Here is an 18080-nt window from a genome sequence, read left to right as displayed (position 1 = left end):
TTCATTTTTTTCCAGAAGTTTTTGGAATATGTGGAAAAAAAATGAAAACGCATTTTTTTTACACAAAGTTGTCCAATGATAAGATATTTCCAACACATAGCATGTACATAGCAAAAATGACACCCCAAAATACATTCTGCTATTCCTCCTGAGTAAAACGATACCCCATGTGTGAGACTTTTTCACTGCCTGGCCACATACAGATGCCCAACATGCAGGGAGCGCCATCAGGGGTTTTAGGAGCATAAATTGCACATCTAACTAGTTGACAACCTATTACACGTTTGAAGGCCCTGGAACACCAGGACAATGGAATTACCCACAAAATGACCCCATTTTGGAAAGCTAACACCCCAACGTATAATCTATGAGGCATAATGAGTCTTTTGAACAGTTCATTTTTTTCCAGAAGTTTTTGGAATATGTGGAAAAAAAATGAAAACGCATTTTTTTTACACAAAGTTGTCCATTGATAAGATATTTCCAACACATAGCATGTACATAGCAAAAATGACACCCCAAAATACATTCTGCTACTCCTCCTGAGTAAAACGATACCCCATGTGTGAGACTTCTACACAGCCTGACCACATATAGAGATCCAACATGCAAGGAACACCGTCAGGTGTTCCAGAGACACATAGCATGCACATACCAAGAATTACACCCCAAAATACATTATGCTGAGCAAAGCGTAAACAAAAGATTACCTTGGTAATAGTAGCGCAGTTCTACACAGCAGGATAGCACTGGTCCAGGCAGCAGGCAGGGACTTGGTCAGCAACGTCCAGGCAGGGATACTGCAGGTGGTCAGTTCATGCAACAGGCAGAGGCATGATGGCATAGGTCCTACAGGCAGAAGGAGGGCCTCGTTCAGGACAGAATGGGGACAGGGGTAGAGGCTTCTCCCACCCAAATCTCTTTGAAGCCTCCGGGCAACCAGACCCTAATCTAGCATGAGAAAACAAAAAAGTTTTCTTCATCCAGAAAAACTTTTCTGGCGCCCCTCACATATGTGAGACCCCTGTGTTGAATCCCACTAGTCCAGTAGCAGGGTACAAGATCAGTCCAAGAGGCAGGCAAAAGGCATGGTCAAACAGTCCGAGGTCAGTTCCAGATCAGGCAGAGGCAGTACAGAATCGTTAGGCAGAAGAATGGTCGAAAAACAGTCCAGGGTCAATTCCAAATCAGGCAGCGGTATTGCAAAATCATTAGGCAGAAGGGTGGTCCAATAACAAGCCGGGGTCAGTTACAAAAGCAGGCAGTGGCATAAGGGGTGAGAAGGCAGGAACGGAGGATTACGTTTACCATACTAAACTAATACTTTAGTTTAGTATGGTAACGTTTGAAACAGTCAATTATACAGAGGCCTGGTTGTGAAGGACACTCTGCACAATAGTAAACTGTGTCCCGTCTGATTCCTGCACTGGTACACACTCTACATTTTTTTTGAGCTCGTCGGCCTGATGCTGTGGGAGGGACCTTATCCGGGAAGTGCCGTTCGGAGAGCCGACTTAGGACATCTGATCGGATGTGTTGGGGCAGGTCGTTCGGGAATATCAGGGAAGTGGTAATTTCCTCCAGGTAGCCAAGGAAGGGTAGGGGGTTTTGGGTTGATTTGCGGTAAACAACATGGGAGTTGTAGACGGCCAAATGAAAAAAATAAATTGCTACCTTTTTGTACCAATGGTACGTGCGTCTTGTGGCAAGGTATGGTTCCAACATTTGGTCGTTTAAGTCGACTCCCCCCATGAACAAATTGTAGTCCTGAATGCAGGTGGGTTTTTGGATGGTGGTGCCACGCCTTCTGCGGGTTTCAACAAAAGAATCGTTGTGGATGGAGGACAACATATATACGTCTCTTCTGTCCCTCCACTTCACTGCCAGAACCTCCTTGTTCCGCAGACTCGCCGATTCCCCTTTCTTCAGCTTTGTATTTACAAGGCTTTGCGGAAAGCCTTTCCGGTTCTTTCTGGCGGTGCCACATGCTGGCGTCTTCTTTCGGTGCAGGTTGTGGAACAGAGGAAGAGACGTATAGAAGTTGTCCACGTACAGGTGGTATCCTTTATCAAGGAGGGGGTTGATGAGTTGCCAGACAACTTTCCCACTTGATCCCAAGTAGTCTGGGCAATCGGGGGGATTCAGCTGGGTGTCCTTCCCTTGGTACACCAAAAAGGAATAAAGATACCCTGTGGCTCGTTCGCAAAGTTTGTAGACCTTCACCCCATAGCGGGCCCTTTTGCTGGGTATAAATTGTTTGATTTTAAGTCGGCCACAAAATTTTACTAGGGACTCGTCGACACATACGTTTTGTTCCGGGGTATATATTTGGGGGAATAATTGCGAAAAATAATCTAATAAGGGGCGAATTTTGAAAAGCCTGTCAAAATTCGGGTCATTTCGGGGAAGGCACTGTGTATTATCATTGAAGTGGAGGAACCTCATGATTAGAAAATATCGGGATCTGGGCATTGTTGTGGAGAAAATTGGCATGTGGTAAATGGGGCGTTTTGACCAAAAGGAATGTTTTTCATTTTTTGGGTTGAGTCCCATGCAAAAAGTGAGGCCTAAAAAAATCCTGAACTCATCCACTGTAAGGTCTCTCCACTGGAAGGGACGGGCATAGGACGATGTGGGGTTCTTGATGATAAATTGTTGGGCATACAAGTTGCACTGGGCCACAATGCTAGAAAGCAGTTCCTCAGGGAAAAATAAATCGAAAAATTGAATTGGGGAAAAATTGTCCGTGTTTACCTGGACTCCTGGCTGGGCAGTGAAGGGGGGAATGTTGGCTTCTCCGGAATTTGGAGGAAGCCACAGGGGGTACTGAAGGGCATAGGGAAGGCTGGCATGGGTCCTTGACCTTTGTTGCTGGGGTACTGCGGTGCTGGTGGATGGCAATTCGGTAGAGGTGGATGGCACGACGGTACTGGTGGATGGCACTTCAGTATCGGTGGATGGCATGTCGGTGCTGGTGGATGGCATGTCGGTGCTGGTGGATGCCACTGCCTCCTCACCAGAGCGCCTTCTTTTGGCGGGCTGACCATCTTCCCCCTCTGAGCCTGTCGCTGTTCCACTGGTGTAGATTGGCTCATAGTCTACGTCCGAATCCGATTGGGAATCAGAAACAGGGAGCTCCACATTGCTCTCATCAGGTGCAGAAATAATCTGAAATGCCTCCTGTAAGGAATAGCGACGTTTTGACATTGTTGGCGGTGTGTGTGTGGCACAGATGTACACTGAGGTGGCACAGATGGGCAGAGATGGGGACTGAGGTGGCAGAGATGGGGACTGAGGTGGCAGAGATGGGGACTGAGGTGGCAGAGATGGGGACTGATGAGGCTGCACAGATGTGTACTGATTGCACAGATGTGCACGGATGAGGCGGCACAGATGTGCACGGATGAGGCGGCACAGATGGGCACTGAGGTGTTGCAGATGGGCCCTGATCACAGGTGGGCACAGGCGGTACTGATGGCACAGGCGGTACTGATGGCACAGGCGGTACTGATGGCACAGGTGGTACTGATGGCACAGGCAGTACTGATGGCACAGGTGGTACTGATGGCACAGGCGGGCACAGGTGGTACTGTGGCACGGGCGGTACTGATGACACGGGCGGTACTGATGGCACGGGCGGTACGGACGTTACTGATGGCACGGGCGGTACTGATGGCACAGGCGAGCACAGGTGGTACGGTGGCACAGGTGGTACGGTGGCACGGGCGGTACTGATGGCACGGGCGGTACTGATGGCACAGGCGGTACTGATGGCACAGGCGGTACTGATGGCACAGGCGGTACTGGTGGCACAGGCGGTACTGGTGGCACAGGCGGGCACAGGCGGTACTGTGGCACGGGCGGTACTGTGGCACGGGCGGTACTGTGGCACGGGCGGTACTGTGGCACGGGCGGTACTGTGGCACGGGCTGTACTGTGGCACGGGCTGTACTGTGGCACAGGTGGGCACCAGGTGGGCACTGGTGGTACTAGGTGGGCACTGGTGGTACCAGGTGGGCACTGGTGGTACCAGGTGGGCACTGGTGGTACCAGGTGGGCACTGGTGGGCACTGATTGGGCGCTGATGGGCACTTTTTTTTACTTTTTCACTGTACTGTAACTGTCACTCACTCTCTCCACACATGCGGCGTCTGTGTGTGGAGAGAGCGCCGGCAATGAGAGATGATCTCATATGTTTACATATGAGATCATCCGTCATTGGCTGTCCAGATCGCGATGTAAATAGCCGCTGTGATTGGCTATTTACCGCGATCTGCGTGCGGCTGTATCCAGGGGACGCGGCGATGACATTAGTTCCCCGCTGCGCGCTCGTGAGCGCGCGCGGGGAACGAGCAAAGGGGAGGCCGTAAAAACACGGCCTGTTAGGAATTTAGAGCCGCGCTGAGGCCGTACAAAGTCGTACGGCCGTCAGCAACTGGTTAAATACCACCAAAGAAAGCTCTGCCTGTTTTAAAAAAATAATAAATATTTAATTTGGGTACAATTCTGTCATTCAAAATGTGACAGCACTGACATCTAAAAATTGGCCTTGGCAGAAAGAGGGCGAAAGTGTCTGGTATTGAGGTGCAACTAAGGTCAGGCAACTGGCCATAAAGTCTGCAAGAGTAGATTTGCAGGGACTATTCTTATAAGCACTATGCATAGTACTCACTAAAATCACAGGAATATCTCTGTATCACTTTTGAGAACCATAGTGCCAAAATTATAGTTGGCTTTACAAAATGTTATAAAATCTACGTAATTTGTCTCAAAAACATACATTTAAATGTGCTTGAAAATTATTATTAATGACTACTGTTCACCTTTTTAACAGTTGTAAGTTTAAATGGAATGATTTATTTTTTATCATGACTATTTTCTGAACAGTTTTTATATGACCGAAACAGATAATAATATAATTTAACTATGTGCTCTACCCAGTTGCATCATGTGAAATCTATGATCTAGTCATCACCAACAATGTCATTGGACTAAGTTCAGAACATTTAGATACGTGTCTTCAGCAAAATGAATTGATGGCATGTTTAGTGAAACACAAAATCAATCATTCAAACTCATCCAACTCATTCAAATCATTCAAAAGTTAGTTTTGAGGTACTGTCCAATAGCAGTATTTTTTTTATAATCTAACATAATGGTTAAGAGACTACAAAAGAATTACATAGTTAATTTATTTCAACATCATATTTTAGGTTTACTAGTTCACAGTACTTTTAAAAATAATTTTCCTAAATGCATTGTTTATACCCACTTCAAAATAAAATGTAAAAATCAGTAACTTAAGGTAATGATGTATATACATTTTCACTCTAATGGTCTTGGAATTTCGCCCAAACTCTTTGTAAGGGTACCTCAACTGCTGTGCCCTTCACTTCACTATTCCTTCCTTCAGAACCAACTTTATTTCATTAAGCTAATCTCTAATTCAGAATGAGCAGCTGTCCTGTTGAACGCAAGGTATGCATCTATTTTAGAATTGCATAAGTCAGCAGTGCATGGTTTTTGAACAACTGGACTTTTAACTGTCTGGTTCTCCTAATGTTGATCGGCATTAACCTTTTCAGAACAAGATGGTGCTAATCAGGCATCATGATTTTTTTAAAGCTTGCATTCTAAGCTCGTTTTATAGGTTTTAAAAACAGTTCCATAGCACTCTTAGAAACAGTTCCATACACATGTGTAGTAGCAGCACTATACAAGAACAGTTGAGTTTTTTTAATTTGCACTAGCATCCAAATTTTTCAGGACAAGCTTTCGGGGTGAACCCCCTTCTTCAAGGTCCAAGCAGTACTGTACTGCTTGGGCCTTGAAGAAGGTTTCACACCCAATAGCTCATCCTGAAAATTTGGATCCTTGTGCAAATTAAAAAAAGTATCACAGAAAGTACTCAATTGTTCCACTTTAGGCAGGAAGCATTGGTGCTCAATTTGCGATTCTGGCCCAACTGTCTTTTGTCTACTACTGTTATTTATTACATATATATTTTGGCACATTTTTAAACTACAATATTACATCAATATTTTTGAACAGTTTTGCTCATTATAAAATTACACCAAACAAGAAAACTATTATAAAAGGCTGGATAAATCTGTAAATCCAAAACAGAGAACCATAAAAGAATCTGTGAATGATTTACCTGAATGAAGATCTGTACCCTGTTGATTAGTTAGACCTGAAAGTGAATCCTGTAACTGATATGTTGAAGATGACGAGGTGCCATCCACTGTGTTATTTGGGGTCATGTAGGCTGAATATGTTGATGCCGAGTAATACTGTGCATATTGGTTTTGGCCAAAAGCTGTGTAAGAGGGATAATCCTGGAACAATAGGAACAATTTGTTAAGTGAAGTAGTGAAATTATTATTTGAGATTTGGCAGCAGAGAGGATTAATAAGCTCTTAGCACTAAATTGAATGGAGTATTCTTTTTCTTCAGGTAGGTTTAATATATCGTTAACACCCAACCAAAGAAAATTGCATACAAACTGTATGGTCTTAACATTAGTAATGCTAAAAACACTAATACAGCCTATAATTACAGTTAAATTCCTGAAAAGATGTTTCACAGGTGGCTATAATGGAATTAAAGACCAACAAATTTAACACGATTCACCTTTTGTTCTGTATGATGTTTTTTTATATATTCACATACATATATACATGAACTGTTCCTTTAAAATGCAAACATTTAAATCATGTAAATAAATCAGTTATGACTTATGCTTTATATTAGTTTTAGTGAAAGTGAGACTCTAGTTGACGAGTGTAGGTTTTCTATGAGAAAAACCTTGTCTCTAAAACATTGTACTTGTAAAAAAATCCTAATGTTTATTAGGCCTGCTGCACACTGGACGTTAAAATAACGTTATAAAAATGCCATTAACTTTGCAGTGAGTTTTTCAACTTTTTTTTTAGCTTTTTTCAACGTTTTCCTCAATAGTGTTTTTTTTGCGTTTTTCCGCGTTAGCGTTTTATTGTTGAAGATTTTTTTTTCAATGGTTCAAAAACATAAAAAAACGCTGATGAGTGATGTTTTTGAGCGTTTATTGGCGTTTATCGACGTTTATCAGCGTTTACCAGTGCTAGAGCGTTTTTACAGTGGAAAAACCTCTCTCGGAACCCACTTTTTTTTTACTGCTCAAAAACGCTACTGCACAAAACTGCTGATAACAGCCAATGTGTGCATGGACACATAGGATAACATGATGGAGAGTTTATTGACTGTAGAAAAAAATGTCTACTGCCAAAAACAGCTGCTGTAAAAACGTCCAGTGTGCATGAGGCCTTATAGTAAAACTATGGTCTCCTCTTTAAAACGTACATGTTTTTTTCCAACTACTCCTGTAAAGTTTCAAAAATACCTGTTGAGCCTGCCATTGTAGACCACATAATTCACCCCTGTGATGGTGTGGCAATGATTCTGCACTGTTTCTGAAGCCAGACCAGAGCTGCCACTCTTATGTAGGCTGTGCTTGTTTTCACCGTAGTGGGATAAAATGTGTTGTAGGGAGCCTAGCTATCAGCATTGTCACTGCTAATTCACTTTTTCTTGTATTTGATGGTTCATGGTTCTCATTTATCCTGGTCATTGTATAGCTAATGTTAATCAGATTCAAGCTGACTTGTTCTGTGACTTTTTTCTGTAATGTTCAATATTACAGAACCAGTAGGGTTGAATGCGAATAACTACTACCCGCTAAGCCTGCAGCTGTTCAATCAGCACCTGGTCACACCTAGTCCTACCCATTGCTTTTATGGATTGACAGCACCGACTGATGCTGAAACCCTCCCACTGTGAGCTGCTGTGTCTGGGAGGGAGAGCATGGCAGACACAAATGAAGGTGGATTTGGCTAAATTAGGGAAGGTAAAGAGAGCTTTAGTTTACTTTATGAGGCGTGTACATTATATAGTAATTGGATTTTCTATGTGTTTATATTTTGGCTGCTGTTTGACTACATTTTTAAGACGCTTCTTTTTAGTGCACATGCGGGCAGTGGAAACATTATTTTTCTAAAGTGAATGATTCTAAAGGCTGAAGTTTTTTTACATTAATTTTCCCCTGATCCTCTGTCTGGACAGAGCTGATTGGCCCTGTGCTGATCACATGCACTCTCCCAATAAAATAAAAGAAAATCTCCAGCAATACACACCAAACTGAGTATGTGCAGCCTGACTCCTAATGCTCTGTTCTATCAGTAGATGAGTTGGAGTCAGTTAAAGAGGAAGATCGGAGAGACAGGATCACACAGCCTTTGTGCACAATGCAGAGGATTAACCCCTTAGGTTCCACAGGCATGCGTTACTGCATATACAAACTAATGTTACTGTTGTGGGTTTAGTAACATTTAACTGAAAATGCTCATATAGTTTTTTCCAATCTATGAAAAATCACTTAATTCATGACTTAAGACAATCATACTTCTACATATTAGAAAAATCTGAAAGCACATATGTGTGATTCACTAACAAAAAAAAGATGACATGCTGAGTTCTCCACATTTACCCAGTTCAAGAATCAGAGCATGTGAACTGATATATAAAGATTTATTTTAAAAATCCAACAGGAACACTGTGGCTGCAGCAGGAGATAATTGAACCTGCCACCCAGAATCAAGTTGCCAAGTTTGCATGGAATTATTATTTAGCCAGTTCAGCTCATACACATGTGCACTGCCTCTTGACCAGTGCGATGTCTACATTTCTGCTATGGTTCCACAATAACTGTGTCATTACTGAAGATAAAGTACTAAATATATTTTTTAGAACAAGAATTTCTTTTGGTGAGACTGTCTTGCAAAAATTACTTAGTTTTTATGCAATCCATGGCAAAAAAGTAACAAAACAAAAAAAGTTTTTTTTCTTTATTAATCAGTGTAATTTTAAAAGGAAAACAGTGTTACTGTAGATAAAAAGGAATGTATTTTATTCTATAATTTGCTCCAATTAGAATGGCATGAAACTATGTTCTGATACAAAGCATTTTATATACAAATTAAGGTATTTAAAATCAAAATCAAGGCTACTCAATATTGTGCTTTTTCATAATACGACACTGAAAATATTAACGAACATAAAACTAAAAAAAAGTTTAAACATAAATTTTTAGAAAAATTTAACTAAGAAATCAACAGGCATATAATTAAGGGAGAGGGAAGAAGGAGTTAATTAGGATTAATTAGGGTAAACTAAGTGTTATTAAGGGGTTAAACAGAAGCAAATTTTATAAAAAAAAAACATTTTTTTTTGACTCATTGCTTTGAAAGAGAAGTTAGGGAATCATTTTTTTTAAATCATACTTATCTAGGTGAATGCAGCATTGGTGCGATGCAGCATCTGTCCCCTGCCAGCTCTAACACTGAGAACTGAGCAATCAAACACTGCCAATAGCTCAGTTCTCACAGCTCTCTGCTCTGCCCTCCATGCTTACTGGAGCACTGGGCTGTGGAGGGTATAGGAGAGGCCAGGTTAGGCTCTCAGTGGTCCAGGCATATGGGTGGATCCTGACCATATGGTCGCGATCTTGCCCGAGCCTGGACCGACCGGCTCTGTGATGTCAGCCGACAGCAGGCTTCAGCCTGCTGTCAGTTGAAAAGAGCACAGGAGTGCAGAACGAACTGCACTGCTATGATCCTTAGGGGAAGTACAGCCAAGTGCATGTTCACCTTTTTACAACCCCATCCCTATCCCCCTCAACACACATAACTGCTTCAACCCCCTCTGCAGGTCCATAATTTCTTTCTCTGAAGGATACCGCATACTAACATCCCATAGACCTGAATGGGCTGAATCTGTACTGCAGAAGCAATATAGCAGGCAGTATAACTTACTCAGTTCAGGCAGAAAGTGACCCTACTATATAAGGAAATATATAAGGTTTACAAGACACCCCAAACACTATCATCTTTCTTGCAAACGGTGTGCTTACAAACTGATAAAAAGAAGACACAACAATTAGCAAAGAGCATGATAACTTGATAATGATCATATGTTTTGAGTGGGAAAATTTGTAAGGAACTGCTCGTTGTCTGATGTAAATATGTTCAGATGGCTCAGATTTCTTCTGAGTTGAATAGTCTATGGAATAAATGCATGTTCCACTTCTATCATTTGGCAATAAATTGTTGGATAATGTTATATTTTCCTGTTCTTTCAGAAATACAGTATCTGCATTCAAGGAAGAGGTCAGGAAAATATTATGTTTAATTAATTAATAAGTAATAACAAAAAGTACACATATATTGTTATGGTCATTATATCTATTCTGTGCACTGCTTTGAAAAATATGGATACATTGGGATATCAACAGCACACGTCATGAAAATACTAGTCCTTCTTAGGATTGTATGTTGTAATTTTTGTGTCCTGGCACAGCCATGACTACACTAAATGCAACTCAATATAATTAGTATGGAAGCATGAACATACCGCCATAAGGGTTTCGCAGGATGCCGGAGTGGAACAATGAAAACATAATTATTTGAATGTCCCATTCACGCTTGCCAAAACCAAGGGCATAACTATAGATAGCAGCTATTAAAAATAGTGAAACTAATGTGGCAGACTTTTTTGAAAGGATGTCACATGCGTTATTATTTTATAATTGCACAGGTGTCAACAGTGTGAATGCCCTTAAAATGTACTTGAAGAGCAAAAGGGGTCTCTCAAGACTTAAAGTAGAACTCCTATGGTTAACCTTTCACTTTCTGTATTAAAAATATATATATATTCCCAATTTCTATTTTCCCTAACCACACTCCAGCCATCTTCACAGCTTCCAGAACAACATGGAGTTAACTTTAAATTATGTCTGTGTAAGCAATCTCTTTGGATTCAAGTTAGCAGCACTGTTTTTCTAGTAAAGGAATGGATATAGAGAGAGACAGAGTGGAACAGGGATAGGTAGAGTTGAATAGTACAATAGGTGAGAATTGAGGCAGGGTTGATAATGCTGCTTGAGATTTTTGTGCAGCAGAGGTATGCCTCCTACACACAACCGGGATTCCCGATGGGAAAAGATCAGTCGGAAATCCCGGGGGGGGGAACCAAGTACCTGCTCGGTAACTTTTCCCCCGTACACACGAGAGGTTTTCCTACAGCCACTGCAGCAGAATGTCTGCTTCTCCTCCGCTTCCTCCCACCGGCATTTAGCACCAGGAAAATACAGTGGATCAGTACCAGTATATTCCATCCCCACTGCCCCTACTATCCCTGTTCCTCCTCTTTTTTAAATACCAATCACTCACCATGTTCATTCATAACTTAAGTATAGTAAACTGTGTTTTGTATGCTTCAGTTTGTGAATTAACATAAAGCCATTCAGCATTTTCCATTCATTCACTGTCCAGTGCAGCTGAGGCTGGGGAGAAAGGGACCGGGGAAGCTCTGTCCCTTTCTCTGTCTCAAAAGTGAGACATCATGGGTTTAGACCCCTGATAGTTCACGAAAGCCCCCCAATGGGGCTCTTAAAAACTTTTCAAAAATAATAATATTGTAAAAAATAATAAAAATAAAAAACTACTGACACTGTCCACTGCCCTACTGACACTAACCACTGTCTTGCTTATTGACACAATCCTCTGCCCCACTGACACCATCCATGTTTTAATGCCCATTAAAACGGTTTACATTTATTTATAATAAGCGTGAATGTTTATTCATGCACGCGCTTGTGTGTTTGAGCTCTGGGGTGCACACCCTAATGCAATAGGCACACCAATGCACAGAGACATCAGTGTACAGTCAGGGCTGTGCAGGAGGAAGACTGCTGACAGTATGCATCACATAACCAGCATGCCAGGAAATTTGATCAAACATTATCTCTACAATGGTAAACTGAATCAGAATATGCAGTGGGCAAGATCAGGCCCCGGGCACCAAAACACAAACTGCATGGGTAATAATTTAGCAAATTATCACTAAAATCAGATGGTAAAGGCTGTGTAACCAAAACAAGGCCGCAAAGAACATCATCTAAACTGTGTAACAGTGCATAGCATATTTTGTGATTCAGTCATTCATTACCCTCTGAAATATATTTATTGGAAGTCGTCATGTGACTACTTCCATTGTCTTCTGCAGAGATTAGAGCTGCAGCTGTGGGTGTAAAGTAGAAGCACTTAGCGTTACTTCTTGCTGGCAGCAAGCTGCTGCCACTGCCATTTTATCATGAGGGGGTGTTACTTAGCATGGAGCAACTGCGTGGGAGTGGTCAACCTCTTCCCCAGTGACAGCATTAGGATTTAGGCAGAAGTGCCACTGTTTAAAAGATACAGTAAAGGAAAGCATGACAACACTGTAGAAAAGTCATCAACTTTCATACAGCGTTTTCACCTTTCAGCAGGAATAGGCCCTAAAGCATTATTACTGGCAGAATCAACAGGTATGTGGTATGTTGAATACAAACTGCATTTGCAACATTTTATAATGGCAAAGGATTATATTGGCTTTTGCTTGGGCATACACTTTAGCAGTTCAAAGAATAATATACAGATGTAACATTTATATAAAAAGTCTGTTTTAAGACAGTAAAGTACAATTGTTTTTCTGTCATATGAAATTGTCAAGTAATTTCTTACCTGTTGAGGACTACTAAAGTTGGTTGAATTTGAGACTGAGTTATTTGCATAAATACTAGACGATGGGGTAAAACTAGAACCTAAAAGAAAAAAATATAATCATACAATAGGCATTTACAATAGATACAATACAACACAGTGGTGGTTGGTGCTCAATATTTTAGGGGGGGGAGTAAGCTAATGCCACCCCTCTCCCCCCCACGTGAGAAAGACCGGAAAGTTGTGATTCCCCCTAGCAGGAGATGGACGGAAAGGCGACAAACACCCCCCTCCCTCATGGGAGACAGACGACCAGAGGCCTCCTTACCTTAGGAGTCAGATGACAGGGATCCAGGGTAGAGCTGCTGCTCCTCTGGGGCTGTTGCTTCTTCTCCTGGCCAAACAGGAAGTGGGTCCTGAGACCCGATTGTCCCGTAGTCCTAAGACTCCCTGGCCAATCGGGTCTCAGGACCCTCTTCCTGATTGGCCGGGAGGATAATCAGGAAGATCAATAGTGAATATGAATTCGCTATTGTCACACAACTGGGTGGGCTCAGGGAGCAGTGCTCTGCGCCCTGAGCCCACCCTTTTTAGAAGCCAATTAGAGCCTCATGCTCTAATCATGTGCTTAAAAAAAATGAAAGCCATGCTTCCAGTGCCCTGCATGTAGATTAGGGGCAGCCACTGATAGAACATCAAATACACAGTAAACATGGCAGTAAGTAAAGCCAGCCATACATGGATCGATATTCAACCATTTTGGCAAGGACCAGCTGAATTTTGATCCAAGTATGGCCTGGCACTTTACTGATTGACTGCAATTTACTGATCGACTGCACGATCAGCCTGTTGTAAAATTTCCACACTATAGATAGCAGTGCTGATCAGTGTAGTCTGATGGTGGGGAAGTTTCGCCACTGTCAAAATACAATACCTAAGTAGTAGTGATTTCCTCCATCCATATTAAGTGTGTTGATAGGGAAATCAGTTCATTTTGTTTGTTCAATGGGCTTGTTGAACAATAAAAAATTTAAATAAATTATGTATGGGCTGCTTTAATAACAACACAATGCAAACATCACAAAACATCAGTTGGAAGAAACCACAATTTAACATTAACCACTAGTCGACCAGACGCCGCAGTTATACAGCGGCAGGTCGGCTTAGCTGCGCGAAATGATGTAGCTATACGTCATTTCGCATTGCAGCCAATAGTGCTGACGCGTGTGACCGCCGGGCACCCGTGATCGCTCGTTACAGAGCTAGAACCGGGAGCTGTGTGTGTAAACGTGTCAGTGGGAGAAATGACTGTTCGTCTGTTCATACAATGTATGAACAGCAATCAGTCATTTCCCCAAGTCAGTCCCCTCCCCCCTTCAGTTAGAACACACCCAGGGAACATAATTAACCCCTTCCTCACCCCCTAGTGTTAACCCCTTACCTGCCAGTGACATTTTTATAGTAATCAATGCATTTTTATAGCACTGATCGCTATAAAAATGTCAATCGTCCCAAAAATGTGTCAAAAGTGTCCAAAGTGTCCGCCGTAAGGTTGCAGTACCGATAAAAATCGCTGATCGCCGCCATTACTAGTAAAAAAATATATAAAAAAATGCCATAAAACTATCCCCTATTTTGTAGACGCTATAACTTTTGCACAAACCAATCAATAAACGCTTATTGCGATTTTTTTTACGAAAAATATGTAGAATACATATCGGCCTAAACTAAGTAAAAAAATAGATTTTTTATATATTTTTGGGGGATATTTATTATAGCAAAAAGTAAAAAATATTCATTTTTTTCAAAATTGTCGCTCTATTTTTGTTTATAGCGCAAAAAATTAAAACCACAGAGGTGATCAAATACCACCAAAAGAAAGCTCTATTTGTGGGAAAAATAGGGCGCCAATTTTGTTTGGGAGCCACGGTGCACGACCGCGCAATTGTCAGTTAAAGTGACGCAGTGCCGAATCGCAAAAAGTGGCCCGATCATTGACCAGCAATATGGTCCGGGGCTGAAGTGGTTAAACTATAACAACATGCATTCTGTTACTCATGAACTGTATGCTTTCGGATTTTAGTTAGCATACCTGGCATCTGGTATGAGTATGGGGTTTGGCCTGGCTGAGGTGTAGAAAACCCAGGGCTGTAGCTTAAGCAACCACTTTGAAGCGGAGACTGAGTTTGTGGAAGTCCACTTTCTGTTTTGATTCCCGGAAGCATTACTCCCAGATCTGCATGAGATAAATACATTTTGTAAGAGAGAGAACAGCGGTCAATAGAAAATGCAAGCAATATAAAAAGACAAGTATACCATAGGTTGGTAAACTGTAAGGCTGTCCAGTCTGTGAGTATGCTGTGTAAACGGTAGGCTGTTGCATTCCAGAGTATTGGGTTTGGCCAGCATAGGCTGACATTGTCTGAGCAGCTGGAGTTGACAGAATGTGAGGATAAGGCCTAAAAATATAAAAATCAATTCAGGTTAATTTAAAGTACCGGTATATTTAAGTTCAAAAACAAAAATACAACGTATCAGGATTTCACCTGGTGATCTTGCCAGTAACACACTTCCTGTCGCAGGTAACAATTCTTACTCACCGTTCTGTATTTATAAAGGAGCAACAGTGTAGGCCAGTGTAATAGGACTACAGAACATCCCCTAAACCTCTATAACACAGGGAAGTGTTCTGTAGTTCTAACACACTTACTAATAACAATGGCTAAGATAATGCAAGTGACAGGTCAGCACTGGATTTTTCTCAGGATTAACAGGTATTTTTTTGATTTATCAAACAGATATAACAGAACACTTTCACTGGTATATTAAACCAAACAAAATGGAGCAAACATGGTTGATTTATTAAAAGCAAAAAAGCTCTTCACTTTGCAAGGGATGTTGAACAGTGCAAGGGAATTTTAACCAGAACCTAATATAAGTGGTGAAATTGAACTTTGAGGGGGAATACCCAATCATATGTAGGAAAAAATATATATATTTTTGCTTGGATATGATTGGATGATGGAAATCAGCAGAGCTTCACAGCATTCACTAAGCTCTGGGGAAATTTCCCTTGCAAAGTGAACAGTCTTTAGTAAACAAATCACTGAGAAAAGTTCATTGTTACCCTTTCAGATAATAATGTTTCAGCCATGTTTAGGATGTTTGTATGATTTTCCTAAATTTTAAACATGTAGAGTTTATGTTTAATAATTATTAGGGCTGTTACTGATCAAAATGTTTCTGTTCGATTAATCTTTTTTTTTTTTAATCAATTAATCGACTAATTTCGATTAATTATAACGCACATACAGATCCAACTACGTTTAGCTGATCTCCTTGCAGGCTGATTCCCAGTGCAGCTACCAACCACTGGAAAAATGGATAGCAGGATACAAAAAACACACAAAGGCAGCGCTCGATGGGAATAGCATTAAAACTTTTATAGTCTTCAAGTAGGTAACAAAATAAATATTGCACTGGAGATAAAATCGATGTAGCTACATACACTGTAAAAATGGTGCGAGTAATACCAAACGGTACCAAAAGCAGTATGATACTGGTATAAAAATGTGTACAACGATACCACTGCTGAATCCAGATGAGGAGGGGTTAACATCAGTCCATCGGCATGTAGATGTCCCATAAAGGGAACTATCACAACTCCCAGTGGATGGCTGTACAATCCCAGGTTGATAGAGGAAAGTGATAGAGGGAAGTGTAACAGCCCTTGCGTGTGGCAGATAGTAAGGTCCTACCGGCATGCAGATATGAAGGCACAGCAAAGGAGCCCTTTAGATGGACATGGCAAGCCCCGCCGATGTCCGTGACGTTACTGGATCTCTGACGGAACTCCCTGAAGGGCCAGAAGCCGGCAGAAAGGTGAGTACCAATCAAAAGAATTTTAATCGATCAAAAAGATTTTGATCGATCAAAAAAATTAAACATTAATCGATTAATTAAAAGTTAATTTGCACAGCCCTAATAATTATGCTAACAGGAATAATTTCTTGATTTAACAATAATTGCTTCTTTTTGTGACTTTGGCTTGTACATAATTCGGCTTTCATAGTGAACACAGCTTAGTAAAATTTCACTCCACCCTTGTCACAGCATGTTAGTTTGTGAACGTTTATTTCATGTGTTTACTTTTATTTTCAATTCAAACCATTATACCAATGTTGGGGGTGGGGGATGCCGGTCTGTGTAATTTTCAATATTTTTACACTCAGACTTCTAAACTTTCCATTTCAACTGTTTATGACAGGAGCAAAAATAAGTACTATTCAATTTTTAGCAGCAATTTCCATATTAAAATCAGGCCCACATATTGTAGCAGCACATGGGAGATTAGGGAAATAATGGTGAACCTAATGCCTAATACACACAGGCTGAATGCTGGGAGACATCGGCTGGGTCAATAAAAAACCTCCGACATTCAGCCCGTGTGTATGTCAACCGGCCCAACAGAAGCCGGCCATCTGTCTGGCTTCTGTTGGACGAGCATGCTAGAAAACCAACAGCTGACCGACTCCCGATCAGCGCTCTAAGCCAATGGCTGACCAGAGTGTTCTGGCGATCCCCCTGTCAAAAAAATAATAGTGTGTACCAAGCTTAAGACTACAGATTTTGTTACCTTGTCTTTCAAAGACACCCAATATTTTCACTTATACATAGCATAGTTTCAAGCTGGAAATAACTGGTTAGAAATATGGTATGTCTGACAATCAGACAACCCTCTGGTATCTATTTCTAGTAAAGGCAATTTAATTAACATCTTTTTACATAAATGAAGACTTGTAGATCCTTTAATGATTACAGCTTTGAACATTAGGCATTTGGGCTATTATCCCTAGCTCAAAGGGCACAACTGTGAAGGCCTCGACGTACTGATACTAACCCATATACATTCAGTATCAGGGGTTGGATTGTGTAAAGAAAAATGTGTCCTAAAAAACTACAATTATGCTTCTCAAAGTACCAGGTACAGGATGAAATTGAAAATGTCTGCATTCTACCTTAACCACGTCAGCCCCAGAAGCATTTACCTCCTTAATGACCAGGCCATTTTTTGCGATACGGCACTGCGTCGCTTTAACTGACAATTGCACGGTCATGCAATGTTGTAAATAAGAAAAATTCACATCCTTTTTCCCCACAAATAGAGTTTTTTTTTATAGTATTTAATCACCTCTGCGTTTTTTATTTTTTGCGCTATAAACAAAAAAATGGACAATTTTGAAAAAAAATGTATTCTTCATTTATTTAGGCCAATATGTATTCGTCTACATATTTTTGGTAAAATATTGAAATAAGCATATATTATTTGGTTTGAGCAAAAGTTATAGCATCTACAAAATAGGGGATATTTTTATGGCATTTTTATTATTAATTTAAATGTTTTACTAGTAATGGCGGTGATCAGCGATTTTTAGCAGAAATGCGACATTCCGGCAGACCGATTGGACACTTTTTTGGGACCAGTGGCATTTATACAGTGATCAG

At 41.1% G+C, this 18080-nt stretch overlaps 1 protein-coding gene across 13 annotated transcripts in view; it reads right to left on the bottom strand.

The window, feature by feature from the left end:
* Positions 1-18080, bottom strand: part of EYA4 (EYA transcriptional coactivator and phosphatase 4) — a 377003-nt gene that overhangs the window by 76965 nt on the left and 281958 nt on the right. For 12 of the 13 annotated variants that reach the window (XM_040350451.1, XM_040350452.1, XM_040350455.1 and 9 more), the window contains 4 exons: positions 14892-15034; positions 14668-14811; positions 12597-12676; positions 6158-6338 (listed from right to left, as the gene is read on the bottom strand). In XM_040350451.1, the coding sequence (XP_040206385.1) occupies positions 6158-6338; positions 12597-12676; positions 14668-14811; positions 14892-15034 (548 nt within the window). Of the gene's footprint in view, positions 1-6157; positions 6339-12596; positions 12677-14667; positions 14812-14891; positions 15035-16809; positions 16812-18080 lie in introns of all 13 variants that reach the window. The other variant, XM_040350464.1, reaches the window with a different exon arrangement.

Source organism: Rana temporaria, chromosome 4, assembly GCF_905171775.1.
Source record: "Rana temporaria chromosome 4, aRanTem1.1, whole genome shotgun sequence".
Lineage (NCBI taxonomy): Eukaryota > Metazoa > Chordata > Amphibia > Anura > Ranidae > Rana > Rana temporaria.
Note: the sequence above shows the minus strand (reverse complement) of the source record. Positions and strands in the feature narration are given on the sequence as shown.